Source organism: Pempheris klunzingeri, chromosome 4, assembly GCF_042242105.1.
Source record: "Pempheris klunzingeri isolate RE-2024b chromosome 4, fPemKlu1.hap1, whole genome shotgun sequence".
NCBI lineage: Eukaryota > Metazoa > Chordata > Actinopteri > Acropomatiformes > Pempheridae > Pempheris > Pempheris klunzingeri.
The window spans coordinates 4,569,792-4,591,795 of record NC_092015.1 but is presented as its reverse complement, the minus strand read 5'-3'; the positions used below and the strand labels follow the sequence as shown (position 1 = coordinate 4,591,795).

Below are 22,004 nucleotides of genomic sequence, written 5' to 3'. Positions count from 1 at the left end.
GTCCCCCCCCATGACCCTCAAGGATAAAAAGTATAAATAGCAAATGAGTGAATAGTTTGTGTTATTCTTAAAGGAGAATTTCTACAATGGCTGTAATGTATCCTTCTGGGCAACCGCTGCAGTCAAAGTACGTCCACTAAACGTACTTGATTTTAGCCGCTTTATTCAAAGTGCCTGACGGCATTATAACAAATGATTCATACAGAGAAACATAGAAGCAGTCTTTATATCGCTGTCTCTTCGAAGCCACCAGACTCCACTGACAAAAACAGTAATTTTACCTCACAGAACACTGGACTATGTGTGACTGACATTTTGAAGAGTTAGTTTAGATCCAAGCTATCCCTTTAAAACACACAATATATGACACACACCTAAACACACAACAACACAAACAGACTACTGGGGCAGCGATGGAGCAGCATACAGCTACTGTGTCCTGCGTTTTTGTCAGTGGAGTCTGGCGGCTTTGAAGAGAGAAATATAGAGGCTGTTTGTGGTCAAACAAAATGGATGTTATTCTCCAACAAAAAGCTCTATCTCTGTAGAAATCCTTTCCATAATGTTGTCAGATGCTTACAGTAACAATCTGAGCCTGTTGGTGGCAAAAACAAGCAACCTTTGACGGGCGCACTTGCCCTCCAGGATACATTGCAGCCATTGGAGTCTGTTTCACGGTGATCCACTGCACCAAATCTTTTGAACCTTTTAGTCATTTAGACCCAGACATATCTAAAAATAAAACCCAGGTTTGAAGATACTGGAATTATCCTTTAACGCACATAATCCAAGGCATGGTAGTGCAAATCACAGGTTTGACTATCAGATTCACATAATTCCTGTAATTATGTATTTTGCACTCCTAACCTGTCGACTCTCCCGTGTGTGATCCTGCCCCTTTGCGTGCTACAGATGCTGTGTTTATTTAACAGTAATGACTGTGGTGATAGATTTCACCCCCAACAGTCTGTGTTTGTTGTACAAGTAAATATTAAACCGAGCACCACAGTTTTGTTTTGTTTATGGAAATCTGCGCATGCTTGTGCATTTTTCTCAAAGACACTTTTTCTAGTAAGCAGTGTCTGATGGCATGCTAATAGAGATCTATAAAATTAGTATTTTGTAATGTATGGGATTTAAAATGCAATCAACAGCCATATTTTAAACCACAAATGCCCACAAATAAAAAGCGACTCATTTGTTGTAATAACATTAGTTGTCACATTTACTTCCACCTGACAACGACGGGGATTAACTCGCTGATTTTGCATTTTCCAGCCTTCGATATACATGTACATTAGTGTGTATTGAGTGTTTGTTTTTTTTTCCAAACATCCATTCTCATAGCTGACTGGAGTTTGCAGAGTTCAGTAGATCTGTCCTGCATGATGGTGTGTGCCCTGAAGTTTTCTCTGTAGTTCTGTGTTCACCGTCAACATCTGTATCATGAGTGTCTCCACAGTTGTGTTTTTTTTTTATATATATCTGTTATATATATCCCTGGTTTTCTGTCTTCGTGGTATCTGCGTATTCCATGTCAGTTTCAATGTCATGTGACTCGTGTTTGATCTGCTGTCAGTCTGAGTTCTGTTGAATAGAAGTTTTCGGTAAAAAGTATCCGGACAGCTAGAAAGAGGTAAAGTTTGAGGGAAGGAACAGGAGAAAAAAACAAGAGTGGCGTCCGTATGGAAGCCCCAGCCTCCCTTTCCTTCTGACAAACTCAAAGGGACAATGAGGTGTTTGTGATTTTCACTAACATATTCTAATGAAAGCAGGGGAGTGATATGAGGTGGTGGTACTTACACTTTTACTGTTCTGGCAAAGCACATCCATATACACACTTGTACAGACACACTTATAGTATATATTTAGTTTCTTACAAACATGCATACAGCATATCCTTCAATATCCTCCTGTGCCATCACACACACACCCAAACACACACACACACAATAATAATTTACTACTAAATCTACCATGCACTGCAGCATTTTGCAGTGTTTGTTGTGTATCAGCAGATGTCTAATGTTAAGTCGGGTTATTATAACCATCATTGATGTGATGATCAGTGATGATTCTCAAATCTTAACACAGTTAATAGTTAATCTAAAAATCTAATCTGAACAGTGTTTAGTCTGCGCAAACCAACTGTCTTAACAAGTTGTTTGGTTTCAAATGTGTTGTGGAAAAAAAACTGTGCGGTTTTCCTTGTTAAAATGCAAAGACGGATCACTGCACTTGTTGTTCAGTGGCTGTCCAAAGATTTGATTCTACACCTGAAAAACTGATAAAATAACTTGTTAAAATGAAGATACTTACTTGTTGACCTTCTTGTTTCTAGTAATAATTGAATATAAAAAAACAATGAAAAATACCATTTGTAGGAATAGTAAATTATACTTTGCACAAGATTTTGTTGTTTTTTTTGGTCATTTACTTTTTCTGCAAGGTGATATGACCAATAACTTGCACGACAGTAAGAAAGCAGAGCTCAAATGTATGAGCACAGTGATGCAAAAGAAAATTAAAATGTCAAATAGCAGAGGGATAAAGGTAGTTTAGAGTAGGTTTAAACAAAAGAAAAGGTAAAACACAGTTTTTTAGTCTTTAAACACCTAATCCCTTGTGCTTATTTCTGCTCACCACTGTGTTTTCTAACAGAATAACACAGCAACTTTACAGAGTTCACATATACTCTGTACCGGGACGGATGAAACTTCCTGTTGCACAGATTCATTTGTGTTTCCTGTGTTCCTCTGCCCAGATGAGAAAGTGATGGCGGACGATGAATTTACGTGTGACCTCTTCCGCTTCCTTCAGCTCCTTTGTGAGGGCCACAATAATGGTGAGTTCTTTTTACCAAACAACTCAGTTTGCATTGCCCTCTGCCTGTTAAAGGTGGATTTCAACATTTAGGGACATTATATTTGTTAATGAAACTTATCAATCCCAGCTGATACTTGGTTGAGTACCATTTATGAAATGATGGTATTTCCGCAGTCTTAAGAACACCTTGTTGTCTGTTTTCAGATTTTCAGAACTACTTGAGAACTCAGACAGGCAGCACCACGACCATTAACGTCATCATCTGCACTGTGGACTACCTGCTTCGACTTCAGGTACTCAGACTACACTTCTAGCATATTTATGCCAAACTAACACTTTGCTTGTACGCTAAGAAGAACCAAACTCTCCTATTTCTAATTCTGTGATATGAGTGTAAATATATCTGAACTTCTTCTACCAAAAATATACTTTCATTGAGGCAAAAAATATGTAAATGCTTAATTTGGGTCAGTTCAACAGTAGACAATCATGTTTTCTTCTTCCTCCTTCCTGCATCCAGGAGTCGATCAGTGACTTTTACTGGTATTACTCGGGAAAAGACATTATTGATGAGCCCGGCAAGAGGAATTTCTCCAAAGCAATGACTGTGGCTAAGCAGGTCTTCAACAGCTTGACTGAGTACATTCAGGTAAGAAAGCTCCTGTGTGGCTGATTGATGAGGTGTAAATAGGTTAAAGGATATTTGGTGGCAAAGTCTGCAAAGGGAGGAGGATGTGGGGGCCAGTTAAAGCATTTTGTTTTTCGACTTAGTTGGCTCATTATTTTCAGTTTTTAGGCTTAGACACCAAAACTACTTAGTTAGGTTCAGGAAAAGATCATGTTTTAGGCTGAAATAATAAGTCAGAGGAGGGGCATATTAAATACATAACATACCCTTTCCAACACACAGATGGGTGTAAATAGCCACGTTAGTATTACTGATAGTATTGTAAATGTACAAGACACTACAGCCAATGAAATAAAACAGACAATAAAGCTGGATTTTGAATTTCTGTCCCCACCGAAGTCAAGTCCTAATTTATAGATGTACTTTTTATTTCAGAGCATTTGCTTTGAAACACAAGACCGTGTTAAAATATATCATCAGAATATATTAAGTATGGAAGTATTACTTACATTTTCCACACTGTGTTTGTGCGTCTGTCAGGGTCCCTGTACTGGTAACCAGCAGTCTCTGGCCCACAGCAGGTTGTGGGACGCTGTTGTGGGCTTCCTGCACGTCTTTGCTCATATGATGATGAAACTTGCTCAGGTAAGAATATTATTAATTTCTCTCCTTTTTCAAGCCAGTATATTTATATTCTTGTGTATTTCATGGACTTTATCTCTGTAGAAATGTGTTTCTTGTATTGCAGGTAACAAAAAGATGAATCAAAACAATTTAAATACAATATATTTTAATTCATTTCTCCACTTTGAGTATACTAATTTTTTGAACTGTCTCTCTCATTGTTCCGGCAGAGTAAAGTATGTATTTATTTGATTATTCTCTTGTTTAATTAATTGTTTTTTATATCTAATCTACCTTTTTTCTTTTCCTTTTCTTTATCAGATTGTTTCTGCCTCTTTACTGAGTCATTTTATTTTAAAGAGAGGTCACTGCACGCACGCTTTGTCCAAGTCATTGTTGAATACGACAGAATTTTATACAGTATAAAGTAAAAATATTCTATAACACAGTCTTCCGCCTTTTAAAATCACATTTAGATGCAGTTATTTAAGTTTCCCTTTAATATAGCTATATAGTTTATTACTGATATTTAAATATTCATTCAGCTAAAATAATGTAGATTTATAGAAAAGGCAGCTTTAATCTTTCCCCATGCTGTTTCTAGTTAATCAGTGAACACTTTTATCAGCTATGTTAATTAACAGAATTGATATGAAGTCGTCTCCTCCTCTGCACACCTTCCCTATGAGCCACAGCACAACATGAATTCAAGTAAAGATGGCAGAAACAATTTGAGGAAAACAGATCCTCTATCTCTCTCTTTAATTTTCCCTCCGATTCTGTATAATACAGTTAATCCACCCCACCTGATTTGAGTATATATTCATTCTGTAGTACTGACTGAGGGTTTGATGCTTTGGACTAACATGTGTTTGCTTTGAAAAAGTTGTGTCTGCAGTCTGTAACTTGTTTGAGCTAACTAGCTGCAGTGTTTCCTACTCAGGCTAATTTTGTGTGGCAGTGTTGATTGTTACTGATGCTGCTGTTTAAAATGCATTTTTGTATTTTTATATCTTTATAAATGTTAAATTATTAGGGTTTGTTTAAAAAAAGCAAGATACAGTAACTTTTCCATCAGCACTTAAAGATCAGCTGTGGTCATATATATATTTTTAAAGAGATTCTGTGTTTCCACCCAAAGATGTACTTTTAGATGTGCACTTAAAAAATGTGATACCTTATATTTTATCTATGATCTGTGCTAATTTAGTTTTAAAATTCGCAAAATTCGCAGTAACTGTAGCTTAGAATTAAATGATAACAACCATTTAAATTTTGAATATGTAAATATTTAACATATTACATATATTAAATATGTAAAATAATGTCCAGGCTTGGGCAAACACAAACATTAAGTAAAAATGTTGATGGATAACTATTATTTTCATGTGAAACCCTGTTAGATGCATCCCGATCCTGGACAACGAAATGGCGTAAGAATCTGTGTCTCTCCGCCAAAGCCGTCTCATTCAGAGGCCCTTTGTGCTTTTTTTTTTTAAAGATCTCATGCTTCATCACATTATTTATCACGCAGCTTAAACCATTCACATTTCTCTTTTTGTATATTTCCTCTGCATCTGCATTTTTTTCCTTTCCTGCCATCAGACTCTGTCCCTGAATACAGAGGGGGGGTGTAACAGGGAGAGACCATTTAGTAAATTGACCAGGAAAAGATTAAACAAGTACTGCAGTAAATTACATAGAGAATTAGTGACATTTCACCTGCGTTTTGAAAGATGGTTTACAACAAATTTATCTCACACCAGATTTAATAGTAGTTAGCTACGAAAACAGAATTCAATGTAAGTGAATTGCTTTGCTCTTTTCTTTTATTTTGCAGAGGCTTTATGCAAAACATTATAGGTCGCTTATTCGTCCATTATTATTATCATGTTGTTCCCTACAGCGTATAGAGGCTTTGCTTTGCTCCTTTTCATTTAGCTGTATTTTGATGTTGTCTATATTTAGTTCCTTTGTGTTGTAGAGGTATTAAAACATACCACTGTGATTTCAGAGGTGGCTGATGCTTGCACATCCTGACACCTTTTTCCTCCAGATCTCCACCAGCCTGACAACCACTATAGACTTTATATACACTGTTGCCCATAAAGTTGGAATAAAATGTTTTTTACCTCTTCTCATGAAATGATTGTGACAATGTGATTTATTCTTGATAAGTAAAGTGTATATCTTCTCAACTTTATTGATCAAACTCTTCCAAACATATCACAGTGAAACTTAAACCACAATTAACTTTTGCAAACTGTGTATTCAGGCTTTAACTAAATTGGGGGTATTGAACAATTATATGGCTCTTGCTATCTGCTGGTGCAGGTCTTCAGGAGTGCTAAGATCAGCACCTGCAAATGTGTTTATGTCTTCCTTGCTCTCATGCTGCAGCCACCTTTTCCACCAGGAGAATGATGCTGCTGTCTAACTGAGCCATTTTCTTCCCTTCTCTCATACCTGCCTGTGTCTCCAGCGTCTGTGTAGCTTTCCATCAAAATAAGTGTACTATCTGTGGTGTTAAAAATGCATATTCTTTATTTAAAAATGCAAACCCAGGATCATTTTTGGAGTAGAACACACTCTGAGGTAGCGTCTCTCGCCGTTTTATGTCAGAAAGAAACACACATCCTCTCAAATTACAGCGAACTGTGATATATCATCAGAATGAGATTTTTCCGTCAGTACGTGTGCTAAAAATATTGCTTTCTCTGCTGTTTGTCTGTGTTTTGCTGTGTGCTTTGGCTTTGTTGCAGGACTCCAGCCAAATTGGACTGTTGAAAGAGCTGTTGGATCTTCAGAAGGACATGGTAGTGATGCTACTGTCTCTGCTTGAAGGTATGATGTCCGCCCCACTCTAGTGATGTCCTCTCCTTTCTGTCGCATGTTCTATATATATTTCTCATCTCCTTTCACCTTGTCCTACCCTTAGGCAATGTGGTCAATGGCACCATTGCCAGGCAGATGGTTGACATGCTGGTGGAGTCCTCCAGCAACGTGGAGATGATCCTGAAGTTCTTCGACATGTTCCTCAAGCTTAAGGACATTGTGGCGTCTGACGCCTTCCGAGATTATGTCACTGACCCTCGGGGGCTAATCTCCAAGAAGGACTTCTCCAAGGCTATGGACAGCCAGAAGCAATACTCTCCCTCAGAAATCCAGTTCCTCCTCTCTTGCTCAGAGGCTGATGAGAATGAGATGATCAACTTTGAGGAATTTGCTGATCGCTTCCAGGAGCCAGCTAAAGACATTGGTTTCAATATTGCCGTTCTGCTCACAAACCTGTCAGAGCACGTACCCCATGACACCCGCCTTCAGAACTTCCTGGAGCAGGCAGAGAGCGTGCTCAACTACTTCCGCCCTTTCCTGGGCCGCATTGAGATCATGGGAGCCAGCAGGAAGATCGAGCGTATTTACTTTGAAATCAGCGAGGCGAACCGCAACCAATGGGAAATGCCACAAGTCAGGGAGTCCAAACGGCAGTTCATCTTTGATGTGGTCAATGAGGGCGGTGAGAGTGAGAAAATGGAGATGTTTGTAAACTTCTGCGAGGACACCATCTTTGAGATGAACATTGCCGCGTCTATCTCTGAGCCTGAGGGAGATGGAGCGGAAGAAGAGGACGATGAGGAAGAAGAAGGCGAGGGCGGCGGAGATGAAGGAGAGTCTGGAGAAGGAGAAGAGGGCAACGGAGAAGGGGCAGCTCCAGAATCAACCTCAGCCTTTGCAGACTTTCTGAAGAGCGTGGTTGACTTTTTCAACATGTTCACCTTCCGTAACCTGCGAAGACGCTACCGCAAACTAAGAAAAATGACGGTGAAGGAGATGGTGATCGGCCTGGCAACATTTATCTACACTACTCTGATGGGTATCCTGATGTTCGTTTATAGTATATGTAAGGGCTTCTTCACGCTCATATGGAAGGTGCTGTTCGGTGGAGGCTTAGTGGAGAGCGCCAAGAAGATGACAGTGACGGAGATCCTAGCCAGTATGCCAGATCCCACGCAGGACGAAGTTCACGGGGACCTCCCACCTGAACCAGGGGTTCGGGAGGTCCAAGACGAAGACGGAGCGGCAGACCTTTTAGATGCTGTGGGAGGAGAGGAGCAAGAGGAGGACAGCGAGGAGAGGGAGGGGGGACGCCTGCCTGGTTTCAATGCTCCTGGGGGGCTTGGAGACTTTGGTGAGACGACAACTGAGGAGCCTCCGACTCCAGAGGGAACGCCGCTGCTGAAGAGAAAATTGGTGAGGTGTTTTGTCCGATACTTGTTTATTGATGTTCAGCGTTAAGCACAATAAGCAGTTAATTAACCACAAAACAATTATTGAAACAGTTGGCCGCCACCGTGGGAGGACCAGGAGAGGAAGAACAAGTTCAACCTGAGGAAGAGGTTCCTCAGGAGACTGAGAAAGCAGAGTAAGTTGTCTCCTTGTTGGGGATCAACATGAAAACTGAGCAGCTTCTGTTAAAGAGAAATGTGTCCTCAGGCTATAATACTGAACCACTCTCAGCCAAGAATTACAGCTATGTTAGCTACTGATACATTTACAAGTAAAAAGAAATTCCCACATTTCTTGAAATGACGATGCTAATGTATTTGTAATTATGAATCATCATTCACAGAAATAGATTTTTTTGTACAGAAACGTGTCCGGTGATTTCATTATTAGCAGCTCACATTATCACATATCTGTGTAGTTCTGCAGATGATCTTATTATCGGATGTTAAAACAGTCCGGAGTCCTAGTTTTTTTTCTTGTGCGTCTTTTCTAGCACCGAAAATGGAGAGAAGGCAGAGAAGGCAGAGAAGGCAGAGCCTGAACCTGAGGTAAAGGAGGAAGAGCCTGAGGAGATAAAGGAAACTGCTGTGAAGACCAAGGCAAAGAAAGACAAGAAATCTGCTGAGGGGGGCTTTGAGCTGTGGAATGAGCTGGAGATTCAGAGGATTAAATTCATGGTGAGCAGCTCTCTTTCACTGCTAACACAGTGTATCCTATTAGCTAAACCATTTTCACATGTCAGCGCGGTGGTATCACACAGTGAAATGTTGGTTTTGTGCTTTGCTGGGGCTCATTTCTCCGTCTCTCCTGCCTCCAGAACTACCTTTCTCGCAACTTCTACAACTTTCGGTTCTTGGCCCTGTTCATCGCCTTTGCTCTGAATTTCATCCTGCTCTTCTACAAGGTCCGTACATTTGTAACTGACTTTAGATGACACATTCTTCTGTAAAATGCTCGACGAGGCTTGTAGGACTGATTTCCATTCTGACCTTTCCAGGTGTCCGACAGTCCTCCAGGCGAGGAGGAGCCGTTTGAGGGTTCTGGTCTGTTTGAGGGCTCCGCCTTATTCGAAGGCTCCGGCGCTGAAGAGGACGGGTCCGGATTAGATGAGGGAGGAGGAGAGGATGATGATGAAGAAGGTCCCATGTACTACTTCTTGGAAGAGAGCACAGGCTACATGCAGCCAGCTATGGCTTTCTTCGGTATCGTTCACACCATCATCTCCTTCCTCTGCATCATCGGCTACAACTGCCTCAAGGTGCGATGTGGCGTTCAGTGTGGCCACAAACAGCTTTTTCTTTTTGTCTGTGTTCAGGTCTGATGCAGTTTTATCTGTGTTTTACCCTCAATATCCTTCAGGTCCCTCTGGTTATCTTCAAGAGAGAGAAGGAGCTGGCCAGAAAGCTGGAGTTTGATGGCCTCTATGTCACTGAGCAGCCTGAGGACGACGACATCAAGGGCCAGTGGGACAGACTGGTGCTCAACACTCCGTAAGAGCCCTGTTATTTTATTAGATAGATGGATGGTATCATGAGGTATCAGATAGGCCTAATCAACCCAGGCTGTCCTGATTGATTCCAGCCTAAAGCCAACCCTAAGCCAGTATTTTAGCTTCAAAACTCTCTCTCCTAAGACACTGAAAATGGTAGACCTACGAAGCAGCTCTGTCATGAAAGACCACTTTTCCTTGTGAAAGCATGATGACGGAAACCAAGTTAACAAAGGTTCACGTTCACAAAAACAGACCCTCCAGAACCTGAAAACCTGACGACTGTTAAACGTTCGTTCATTACGTATTTAGCTCTTAATATTCTCCTTGAATAATCATCCAGCAAAGCCAGAACACATGCCAAAAAAATCACTAATGCTAGCAGGCAAGGACAAAATCAGTATTCATTGTGTTAGGTTTTTATCATAGCCCTCATATTAATGAAATACTTAAGGTTTAATTGAACGTGTTGCATGCCAGTCATGCTTGGGTCCAGGCTGCAGACATCTAACATACAGCATCAGAAATTGAGATTACTATCAATTAAATGCCCATGATGTTTCTCTTTCAACGCAGAACCTTCCCCAATAATTACTGGGACAAGTTTGTGAAAAGAAAGGTGAGTTTTTTTTCAGACATGTTTGATTAAAACCAACAGCAAAACATCAGGGATATTTGTTGCAGTGAAATGACATCTGTGTGTGATATCCAGGTGCTGGACAAATACGGCGACATCTATGGCAGAGAGAGGATTGCAGAGTTGCTCGGTATGGACTTGGCTTCTCTAGACGTCAGCGCCATGACACATGAAAAGAAGCCTGAACCAGACACCTCAATGTTAAGCTGGTATGTGCTGTACTTAACGATCTCTACGTGAACCATTTGAGTTAGGTTTTTAGTGCATGATACCACAGAACAAACCCGCCTGTCTGCCTCTCTCTGTAGGATAACATCTATTGACATCAAGTACCAGATCTGGAAGTTTGGTGTTGTTTTCACTGACAATGTGAGTTAAGGAGGCGGTTTGTGGTGTAATTTAGACAATAAGAGACTCTGTTTTAAGTACAGTGTTACTGACAGCCCTCTTTCTTCTTTTAGACCTTCCTCTACCTGGTGTGGTACATGTTAATGTCTCTGCTCGGTCACTACAACAACTTCTTCTTTGCCGCTCATCTTCTGGACATCGCCATGGGTGTCAAAACCCTGCGCACCATTCTGTCCTCCGTTACTCATAACGGCAAACAGGTCTGGACTCTGGTCACTGTAATGATGCATCGCGAGGCTTTCGGCACTCCTGTTTTCCCAGTAGGAATTGTAAACTGACCTTGGACTAATGACACATACATCTGTTCCTCGCAGCTGATGATGACAGTGGGTTTGCTGGCTGTGGTGGTGTACCTGTACACCGTGGTCGCCTTCAACTTCTTCCGCAAGTTCTACAACATGAGCGAGGATGAGGATGAACCGGACATGAAGTGCGATGACATGATGACTGTAAGTGGAGGGCAGAGATGTGGTTGTTGGATAGATCGGTTGATGTGTGATTTAGGGGAAGCCATCATCACTTTGGGTTGATTTTTTTTTATTCTTTTTCCGTCCTCACTCCCTCCTGCAGTGCTACCTGTTCCACATGTATGTTGGCGTCCGTGCTGGTGGTGGCATCGGAGATGAAATTGAAGACCCAGCTGGGGATGAATATGAGCTCTACCGCGTGGTCTTTGACATTACCTTCTTCTTCTTCGTCATCGTCATCCTGCTGGCTATCATTCAGGGTATGGTTTATATGTTGTTATTATCTTAAACAGTGCTCGGTGTTTGTAGGGGGTAAGTAGATTGAATTAAATCAAAACTGAGAAAACATTTTAAAGCACGGCATGGCAATTCTTCTGTATTTATGTGCCCTCACAACTTTACTGTTGTTGTAGACGTGCAGCAGGCAGCTGTTTTACACAGAAAAGCTCTTAAACCACACACATTTTCCTGTGTTTCTATTATGATGGGAAGCTAGGAAAGCCTCCTGAGTGAACAGGGCAGACGGGGAACAGAGAATGGTATTTTAGAGGTCAGAGAAATAGGGTTTGTGACTAGAAATGTGCAGTTATTGAATTCTGTACGTGCTGTAAAATTCTGTCGAAAAGCAAACACCCTCACCTCCCTAAACAAACATTTACTTTGCTGAGAGGAACTCTGTAAGAAACACTCTGTGCCTGTCAGGTTTGATCATTGATGCCTTTGGAGAGCTGAGAGACCAGCAGGAGCAGGTCAGAGAGGACATGGAGGTAAGATAATAAGTTTCAGAGGGGTTTAACTCGTGACTTAATCCACTTTCAGTTGCAGGCAAGAACGTGTTTAATCTAAACTGTCCTTCCTCCCTCTAGACTAAGTGTTTCATCTGCGGAATAGGAAGTGACTACTTTGACACGACGCCGCATGGCTTCGAGACACACACCTTAGAGGAACATAACTTAGCCAACTACATGTGAGTCACCTCTCAGAGTACAACTCGGACAATTACACTCTTTTAGATAAAGTATGTGTTCATTATTTGTGTTGAGACTAATTACCTTTATTTCCAGAGTTCCAGATAGCCTTGAAACTCTTGCTAATTTTTGAAATAATAGACATTAAACAAGTACATTATTTACTATTAGATCATTATTATTAATAATATCATTAAATTAAATATTGAATATCAAAACTTGACATGAAGAGGAACACAACATGATGGATATTTGCAGTATTAATGTTTATTTTTTAAATGGATTATTCAACCATGTTGTCCTCTTTGGCCCATGAGAACAACTATTGTGACTAATATCTATTCCTACACCTGCAAGTTACTCTGTGTTAGCAAACAACAACCCTGTTGTAATGGTGCATTATTTTTCTCAGTGTTTTCCCTCTGTTTCACTTTCAGGTTCTTCCTGATGTATCTCATAAACAAAGATGAAACAGAACACACAGGACAGGTCAGTAAACACACACATGTTTAAGATGCATAAAGAAAGTAAAAAAGAAAAGCCCCTGTTTTACCTCCGTAAATATCTGAAATAATATTTTTTAAATAATTCTGTCTAACGTGTTTCCCCTCTGCGTTTCAGGAGTCATACGTGTGGAAGATGTACTCGGAGCGATGCTGGGACTTCTTCCCAGCTGGAGACTGCTTCCGGAAGCAGTATGAGGATCAGCTCGGATAATGTCCCCGCATCGTTATGTGCGTCTGAAGGGGAAAGAGGAGAGGAGAAAGGAGGGGAGGGAAAGTCAGAGAGTGGAAAGAATAGAAATTTAGAAATCGAACACGTCTATGTCTTAGTTTTGTCATTTGTCTGCACATTTCTCTCCTCTGCTGAAGCTATGCACACTTTGACTGCACTGTTTTACCACCTGCAGCAGAATGTCGATGGAATAGATTTGGGGAAAGCAGACAAACCGTATCAGAGAGGCATAAAAAGACACATGAAGCCAGGGGCCTTTATATTCCACTATGAATACACTACATGGCCTTTTTTGTGTAAAATATACATAGATTGCCTTGCATATCAATGCGTTTATACACAACGGGCTCCTTCAGTCGCTACTGCTGTAAACGTTATAGTGCCTATAGCAATGTCACTGCTTTAGCGATCAGATAGTTTAGATTTTTAGCTTTAACACTTTCATTTGAAATTAGAGTGGATATGTTTTATTTATTTTATTTGTAAGGTTGGGGTTGTTTTTGTATGTTGCTGCTGCCATTTGATATTTCTGATTTCTGGTGTTTCAGTGAGAGAGCGTTTTGAAAGAAAATGATTTAGCAGCTCACAATTGTATCTCTGAGGTCCTTGAGGGAGCAGTGAGCACTATAAGGCCCCCTCTCGCTCCTTTTCTTCCTCTCTCAAGACTTAGGGAACTTGTCTCCGAACAAGCTATCGTGAACGTAAACTCTTGTTGGACTGACTTGCCAAGATAATAAAGAGTATCATCTGCGTACGTGACATATACCAGTGTGAATCAGCTGTATAGACGAACCCAGTTTGCATTCTTGAAGTCTTACAAAGCGCCCCTGGATGTGTGTGGTCCCACTGGTATCTCCACTGGTGTCTCTGTGCCATATAGGATAGTGATGATGTACACACATACAGTATAGGAGGATGCCAAGGTTATTTATTTATTGTTTATATGCAGATCAAATCTTCTGAAGACGACCGTTTTAGCCCGTCTGTATTTCTGGCCAACAGTCTGTTTTATGACACTTTATGCACAAATAAGTTTTTGTCAGTGCATTAAAATGAGTAATGAATGTATTTAATGTATACATTTTGGCCAAAGTGTCATCTGTATTACTGAGTCATGTCTAGGCTGCTTAGAGGCCTTTTGATGAAAAGACATATTTTACATAAATCATAGATACATATATTTATTTTTCTTTAGGGCTTTGAAGAATTTAAACGATCATGCTACTTTGTCCGACATGAAGACGCCATGTGTCCTGTTTGTGAAATCCACAGTGGTGAAGAGACTTGATCTCACACTGAAGTAAATGCCCAGTTTGCAGTCAGAAGAGCAAATTAGCTTTTGGTTTTTTTTTGCTAGTTAGGTTTTTATGATAGGTATTTTTAGGACTCCAGCATACCAGTTATTTTTCTCAATCAAGAAAGTCATGTGTGATGCATTGATCGGAGACAGTTCTGTCTCACTTTGCCTCTTACACATCACATCCCAACTTACAAATGCACCATCTTGTTTTTACTGTTACGACTCACCTTGCCAGAGGCAGAGCAGTATTTTGATCGCTGACGACACTGAAATGTGTAGTGGCCGCTGCAGTCCACACAGAGGCAGTTGATGGTATGGAGCTGAATGGAGATCACTAATTTCCACCTGACTGAGTGTCCTCTGACTGAACCCTGTGTTTCAATACAGAATAAACAGATTATTTTAAGGAGAACTGGAACGTGTGTCCTCTTTGGTATGGAGACCTTTGTATGAACTCACTGTGTGTTTGAGTGTGTGTGTGGACTAGTTTTTGGAAAATGAGGATATATTGTGCAATTCTCAAAGTGCTGTAAGATTAACGTTGAGGCTAAGGGTATGGTTTATGGATTGACTCCAGCAGGAGAGAGAGGATCCCATGTATCTGCTTGGCATTTTGTGTTACCTTTTTGTTTGAGAATCATAATGGTGTCTGGTAAAGAAATGTTAATCATATTGAACTGATGTTCAAGAGGGTGGCAAAAATTTTCATGTAATTTATAAGAAATAAATATTCATGAAAAACAGGCAAATTGCACATTGACACCATTTGGGTCCTAAAATAACAACATGTGTGTGAAAAATGCTGTGCTGTTAATGTTGTTGCAGTAAAACTATAAGGACATTAACTATTAGTTTGTGTATATAACATTATAAAGACTATATACTGGTCAGCATTCAGGTTTGTGAGCCTCAGACATTGTTCAGGATCTTTTCTTCATTATTAGTTAAATATATCCATAGAATGACATCTTTTATACACATTTACATTGAAACAATTATGTACAGATGATGCACATACCTTAAATACATAGTTTGAAGTATAATTAAGTGCCTGATGATTTAGCAACATTCATACCTATCTATCCTTTTCTGTTATATTATTTAACTAATGAAACACTGTAATATTGTTACTTGGTTATTGGGCCTTTACACTGACCCTCGCCCGTAGATTTATAGTTAAATGACTTAAATGTTCACTCTCAGGCGTCGGCGTTACAGTTTTATGGCGGCTGTGGCAGAACTTTATCTTAATCAAATATTAAAAGTGCATTACTATGCCTCAAACTTTTCAGGAAACACCCTCATATCACTGTGACAGCCTTTGTTCCCTGACAGATTATGTGTCTGAGAGCATGTGGTGTGTGTGCATATAAGAAGAGCTTGCATGTTTACTTTGTAAAGCATTTGCCGAAATAACTTCACAAAGCACATATGTAAAATTACTTTATACATGCTTACCTGAGTTGTAGATAAGGGTTACTTGTGTTTCTGTTTGTCTTAGATAGGCCTCCTCAGTTGGATATCTTATGAATGATGCTTACAACCTCCTACAATTCTTTTAAAGGGGGTGGGATTTTTAAAAAGTGATATGTGGTGAGTGATTTAACGTGCTGAACAAAGATTTTTATATATATATTCCACCAGTAACAACAGTAAAATGCCTCTTACTATACACATTAAAAGTTATAAACCAGTAATAACAACAATGCAATAATATAATAAGAGTAGAATAATAGTGTAACACTCACAGGGGCTATCTGCAGTATTAGTGCTTTTCATTCTCTAGCATGTTTAGCTGATAATGCCAATATGTACTTTCACTTAACTTACTGATATCTTCAGTGCATGACTTTTACTTGACATGGAGTATCTTTATATTACAATATTACCACTTTTATTCAGCTAAAACATCTGTATATTTCTTCCCCTTGTTTCAACAGCTGCTACAATCATGTTGGTTTTTGCACACACACTCACACACACATAAACACACACACTCTCCTTTTGTTGTAACGTGCCACACCTCTGCTGGGTCAGAGGTTAATTTGCATCTTGTGCCTCCAAAGTAAACATGGTGATGCAAGTCTGGGTTTGGTTCCCTGCTCTGTCCCTCCCTCGTCACTTGTATAAAACGAGGCGTCCAGCAGAGATCAGTTCCTGACGAAACCCTCCAGATTCTTTGTGCCTGTCCATTGTCCATCTCAGTGACTGCTGCCACCATGTTTGTTGCTCCTCCTGGATATCAGCCAGTCTACGGACCGGTACGTATCTGCACTGACTGCTCCTGACTCCATGTCAACCAGCTGCAACACTAATACTACCGACACACTGATGAAACAGCATTACCAGTCTAATAACGTAATTTATAATCAGCTACTGTAAGAAGGATTCTGAATGCAGGACTTGATTTGTTATGATTATTTTTACATTATTGTGTTGGTCCTGTAACTTGAGTAAAGGATCTGAACACTTCTTCCACCACCGTTTACTGTATAATGTGACTGACATCGAGAGCATTGTGCAGTGTGGTTAAGTATTTGTGTCTGTGCAGAGAATTCCCTACCTGGGGCCCATTTATGGAGGCCTGAGGGAGGGGGTGTCCATCTACATCCAGGGGTCCATTCCCGAGGACATTACCAGGTGATTATAGAAAGCTTACATCTGGAACTTTGTACCCATTTAGCATGAAAGTCATTCTCTCCCAAAGTAGTCTAAGAGAAAATGTACTAGTAAAAGCTAAAGGGTGTGTTCAGTCCTTTGTGCATCAGACGTTTCTGAGTAGAGTCGTTGACTGTGTCTCCTGCACCTTTTGACATGGTTTAAAAACTGAGGGAACACCTTGTGTAATCTTACCGCGGGTGGAGCAGATGTCTTTGCATTGTCGCATATCAAAGCAGACATGTAACACACAGCTCCACTTTTATCGTGTGCGCCTCCCCTTTCCAATCGAGTCATATCTGGCTTGCAACAGGCGCTACACCAGCCCATTAACAGACAAAGTAAACACTGCCCATACCTGAATGTATCGTGACATCTTTAGCTCCTTTGTGGGGAGAGCCCCACCTGTTTGCATTTCTGCTGTTTTCTAACTCTAAACCAACTCATCACTCACTCCAGGACTCTGTGACATAATTTCTCTGCTTTGTCTTTGTCTCCGTTACCTTTTTGCAGGTTCTTCATCAACCTGCTCTGCGAAGAGTCTGAGTCCAGCGACATCGCCCTCCACATGAACCCCCGATTCGACGGCTGGGACAAGGTGGTCTTCAACTCTTGTCAGGATGGATCCTGGGAGTCAGAGGAGAAGATTCGAGATATGCCCTTCAGCAAAGGCCAGGCCTTTGAAATGGTCATCATGGTCACTTCACAAGGCTACCAGGTCAGACCAAGCACCAGTCCAACACTTTTCTTAAACCTCCCAACAATGTAGCTTTACACAAGTATAAGGACAGTACAGTACATTATTCACCAACAATCTTAACTTCTCCCAAGAAAACATATTTTGTATTATTACAATTGTGTTTTACTGTGTTGTCATTCATTATCTGTTTGTACACCAACCTCCACATACTGTATGTGTCTCCCCAAGAGGAGTTATAGTTACTGACAAACAGATTTTTTATTTCACCATACAGACAGTATATGCAATTGCAAACTTTGCCAATGTGGTCCCAAGATGTCAGAACGAAAAGAAAGCACAAAGAAGCACAAGATGTTCAACATAAAAAGTGAAGAAACACAAACCTGAAATCCAAAAACACTTCAGCACAATTTAAGAAAATAAGAAATAAGTTCACACGTCAAGGACAAGCAAAGTTAAAATAACAATGCACAATTCAGATCACAAATTTAATAATAAAAAAAAAACCCTGACCTGACTTCTAGAAGCTCCTCTGATATTTAAAGACGTGATGTGTTCTTCACTCAAGGCAATTTTCATGAACGCACACTTGCCCTGCTATTAAACGTATGCTGAATATGGACCACTGCTATCCGAGAACACAAGTATTGAAGAGCACGTGTAACGTTTCCCATTATGCTGTTGCAGGTCAGAGTCAATGGGAATGACTTCTACACCTTCCAACACCGTCTCCCTGTGGAGAGAGTTCGTGCAATGCAGATCGCAGGAGATGTTTCCATCCAGACCATTAATGTCATAGGGGTGAGACGTCCGGTCCCTGAAGCTGTCGGCTTAATGCTTTGGACTTTGCTGGGGCAAAGAAATTCAGAAGAAATTATAAATCACCAACAACTGCTTGCTAATGCTTTCTGCTTCTGTGTCAGGGTGCTCGAGGTGACATGAATAGGTATCCTGGAGGAATGGGAGTGAGTAGTGTGCTTAGATAATGTTTGTCCTTCCTTTGTTTTGCTGGATTTAAATTTTTTTTAAATGTTTCTTGAAGCATTAGCAAAGCTGAAAACTCACAGTGCAATGAAAACTGTTCCTACAGGTATTGGGCAATTACTGGTTGCCAAGGGGTTACTATAGATGAATATATAATTGCAGCAGCAGTGGTGTTAGTAGTAGTTGTTGCAATACGAGCTGTGTTAGAGTGTAGTAACCCAAAATAATCTGAACATTGTGGACAATTTACATCTTCAATGCAAAGTTTTCAATGGGCCTTTGTGTTGTCATTGTTAATCCCAAGAAATGTCCTGTTATTACCTCTGTATTACCTGTTATTACGAGATATTACCTTATTATTAATCTGTTATTACAGTGGTAGGAGTCAGGTATAAACTGGTAGGCAAACATCACCTGCTATGTTAATAAATGGTAACGCTCTTTCTATAAGTTGTTGTTGTGTTTGTTCATTAGATTTGTTGTCTTTACATTTATATTTGATCTTTTTTAGGGTGGAGGAATGGGAGGAGGCATGGGAGGAGGCATGGGAGTAAGTATGCGTAGTTTCAGTGTAAAATTGAAATTCAACACAGCTTTGTGAACATGTTTTTTTTTTAACATCACCTCTTTTCAACAGGGAGGATACCCAGGAGGTGGCATGGGGGTATGTTATTTTGGTTGGGATTAATTGTGTTTAATACAGTTTCCTTTAAATATTACTGAAAATATGGTGAAATATATGAACTTATTTTCACTAACCTTTGTTCCCTCTAACTGATATCCAGGGAGGATACCCAGGTGGCATGGGAGGAGGAATGGGAGGAGGAATGGGAGTAAGTATAGTTAGGAGGCCATTATTCATTACTTGAGTCAAAACTGAATTAAATACATCATTACAGTATTAACATAACAGTATTTAATGTGTCCACCTCTTTTCAACAGTGTGGATATCCAGGAGGTGACATGGGGGTGAATAAATACTTTAAATACCACGTCTGCTCTTCATCAGTGCTCAAATTCAAATTCATTAATTTATGTTAAGCCGAGTTAATTCACAATAAATCACATCAAATAAAATCTTCCCTTTTAAAGTATGTGTTTGTTTGCAGGGTGAACATCCAGGTGGCATGGGAGGTGGGATGGGGGTATGAAACAGTGATTTTATTTTCCTTGTGCACATTCGATTGTTTTATACTAAACTAATCCAAATCAATGTGGCATAAGTTTATTATAAAAGTCTGAGTGTAATCAGTAACTTTACTAAGTGGTGGTCAAGTTTTTACACTTTGTTTTTTCCTCTTTCAGGGAGGATTCCCAGGATCAAACCTGCCGGTGAGAGTACTGCACGATTACGTTTACATGTTGTATGTTTGCATGGTATTTACATACTTTTAGTGATCCAGTTCAAACCTGAAATCTTAAATCTGTTTGTAGGGCATGGGTGGACAGCCGGTCTACAACCCTGTAAGTCAAATTTGTTCCACACTCAAACACTTTGCGGCATGACATGATGCTTTGCTAAATATTTTGTCATAACAGTTCAGCTTTAAAAAGTCTTAAATGTGTTTTTAAGCATAACATCACTATTCCTGTAGTTCACTTCTGTTTTGATTGTTTTATTTTGAATGTTAGTGTACTATTATGTTACTTTGACACTAGCTGGTGATGACGTTTGAGTTATTTCTTTAGAATCGTGTGTTTTACTGCCATCTAGTGGCCATAAAGAGAAACTGCAACACATTAAGTTAGTCGAACCAACATCAGTTTAGCTTTGCCTGTGCAGGGTCATGTCAGCAGGGGAGGGATAAAATACTGCAGCTCCTCCACTGAGACTAATCACCGTCTTACATTACCAGTAACATTAGCCTAATAGTTAGCAAACCCACTCCATTAAAAGTCTCTGCTTGTCCTGTTATAAACTGGATGACATTTAATGTGTGTATTTCGTATTACACCGTTTTTACTGTCCTCTTGTGGTCACAGTAAGGAACAGCAACATACATTAGTCGAGCTAGCATCAATGTCGGCACATGCTAGTTCACTGGCACTTCAGAGAATATAATGACTTATGACTGAATATTCTTATATCAGTGCAGGTATTTATTAATAATGTAAACCATGTTATGGAACAATAAACGCTGTACTCGGGGGCCAAGCTAACACTTGGGCTAATGAGTGTCTCGAATTTAAATTCAAATGCTTAATCCAGTGACATTGATTATTTTACACTACAGGTCATAATACCGAACACCTATAGTCTTTGTCACATATATCCCTTGATTTGCTTGTCATAAAGGCCCGTGGAGCCTCCCGTCTGCATCAGCGGCTGTTCTGATGTATATTGTCCTCTAGTAGAGACAGAGAGGAACACATCACATCTTTCATCATCAGTCATAATCATGATACTGGCATTTAATACCAGGAGATAGCAGGGCCATTAACACAGGGAGGATAAACTAGTGCAGCTTCACACTTTTAGTCTTGTTATTGTGTCTTATTTTGTTTTTGCTGTGTGTTTGAAGCCTGTGCCGTACTCCAACATGATCCCAGGAGGGATGTTCCCTAAGAGGACCATCATCCTCAGGGGCATGGTGCCCTATGGAGCCGAGAGGTGTGTGCTTTTCAGTGTACTTCTTTAATTCACTGTAGTGACAGAGGATATAAACACATATCTGCGTCTGTGTGCTGCAGAATGGCCATCAACTTCATGGGGAGCAGAACTCGAGACATCGCCTTCCACATGAACCCCAGGGTGAGGGAGGGGATTGTGGTGAGAAACAGCATGATTGGAGGTAACTGGGGGCAGGAGGAGAGAGAGCTCGGCATGAGCCCCTTCATGGAGGGACAGTACTTTGATGTAAGTGAATTCATACATGATACTGTTGTGTTCTACATTATTTTAACCCACTGTGGGGTCATCGGTGTCTTCATTTTTCTGTGTTTGTCTCTCAGATGTCAATTCGCTGCGGGAACCAGAGGTTTAAGGTGTTTGTGAACGGGCAGCACTTGTTTGACTTCTTCCACCGCCTGCAGTCCTTCAATGAGATCGACATGCTGGAGATAGACGGCGACGTGCAGATCTCCTACATCCACTTCTGAGACCACACACACTTACAGGACCTATAACTTATGCACATTATTCAACTTTTTCACATGTTTTTAGTTGTTAGGTGAGCTCTCAGAGTATCTGTCAGCCACTGTGTTGTTCATCGGGTTCTTAAACTACCTGCTGTGTGATCATAACTCTTAAAACTTACCTCAACTGCTGTATTGTTGGTTAACTGAACTAATAA

The 22,004-nt window shown here is 40.3% G+C and overlaps 2 protein-coding genes across 8 annotated transcripts in view; both read left to right on the top strand.

Moving 5' to 3' along the window:
* ryr1b (ryanodine receptor 1b (skeletal)) overlaps positions 1 to 14,781 on the top strand; it is a 70,049-nt gene extending 55,268 nt beyond the window's left edge. For all 7 annotated transcript variants that reach the window (XM_070828717.1, XM_070828715.1, XM_070828712.1 and 4 more), the window contains 21 exons: positions 2,765 to 2,845; positions 3,031 to 3,119; positions 3,347 to 3,475; positions 3,995 to 4,099; positions 6,841 to 6,922; positions 7,017 to 8,329; positions 8,419 to 8,501; positions 8,859 to 9,042; positions 9,183 to 9,269; positions 9,363 to 9,623; positions 9,725 to 9,855; positions 10,431 to 10,473; positions 10,567 to 10,700; positions 10,800 to 10,860; positions 10,953 to 11,099; positions 11,214 to 11,348; positions 11,470 to 11,626; positions 12,069 to 12,133; positions 12,233 to 12,333; positions 12,772 to 12,823; positions 12,956 to 14,781. In XM_070828717.1, coding sequence (XP_070684818.1) covers positions 2,765 to 2,845; positions 3,031 to 3,119; positions 3,347 to 3,475; positions 3,995 to 4,099; positions 6,841 to 6,922; positions 7,017 to 8,329; positions 8,419 to 8,501; positions 8,859 to 9,042; positions 9,183 to 9,269; positions 9,363 to 9,623; positions 9,725 to 9,855; positions 10,431 to 10,473; positions 10,567 to 10,700; positions 10,800 to 10,860; positions 10,953 to 11,099; positions 11,214 to 11,348; positions 11,470 to 11,626; positions 12,069 to 12,133; positions 12,233 to 12,333; positions 12,772 to 12,823; positions 12,956 to 13,051 — 3,536 coding nt within the window. In that variant the 3' untranslated portion in view covers positions 13,052 to 14,781. The remainder of the gene's footprint in view (positions 1 to 2,764; positions 2,846 to 3,030; positions 3,120 to 3,346; positions 3,476 to 3,994; positions 4,100 to 6,840; positions 6,923 to 7,016; positions 8,330 to 8,418; positions 8,502 to 8,858; positions 9,043 to 9,182; positions 9,270 to 9,362; positions 9,624 to 9,724; positions 9,856 to 10,430; positions 10,474 to 10,566; positions 10,701 to 10,799; positions 10,861 to 10,952; positions 11,100 to 11,213; positions 11,349 to 11,469; positions 11,627 to 12,068; positions 12,134 to 12,232; positions 12,334 to 12,771; positions 12,824 to 12,955) is intronic.
* Positions 14,782 to 16,569: 1,788 nt separating this feature from the next.
* Positions 16,570 to 21,955, top strand: LOC139200255 (galectin-4-like). The gene is made up of 14 exons (XM_070829510.1): positions 16,570 to 16,630; positions 16,921 to 17,009; positions 17,541 to 17,745; positions 18,415 to 18,528; positions 19,223 to 19,261; positions 19,349 to 19,375; positions 19,497 to 19,544; positions 19,654 to 19,680; positions 19,821 to 19,856; positions 20,017 to 20,043; positions 20,146 to 20,175; positions 21,234 to 21,322; positions 21,403 to 21,568; positions 21,664 to 21,955. Exons 1-14 carry the CDS (start codon positions 16,589 to 16,591, stop codon positions 21,808 to 21,810), a joined length of 1,086 nt encoding a protein of 361 aa, XP_070685611.1. The 5' UTR covers positions 16,570 to 16,588; the 3' UTR covers positions 21,811 to 21,955.
* The last annotated feature ends 49 nt before the right edge of the window (positions 21,956 to 22,004 follow it).

Coding starts and splice junctions, on each gene's coding strand:
- LOC139200255 (XM_070829510.1), top strand. CDS start 16,589: ATGTTTGTTGCTCCTCCTGGATATCAGCCAGTCTACGGACCG. Junction 17,746..18,414: donor TCACTTCACAAGGCTACCAG/GTCAGACCAAGC, acceptor ATGCTGTTGCAG/GTCAGAGTCAATGGGAATGA. Junction 19,376..19,496: donor ACCCAGGAGGTGGCATGGGG/GTATGTTATTTT, acceptor ACTGATATCCAG/GGAGGATACCCAGGTGGCAT.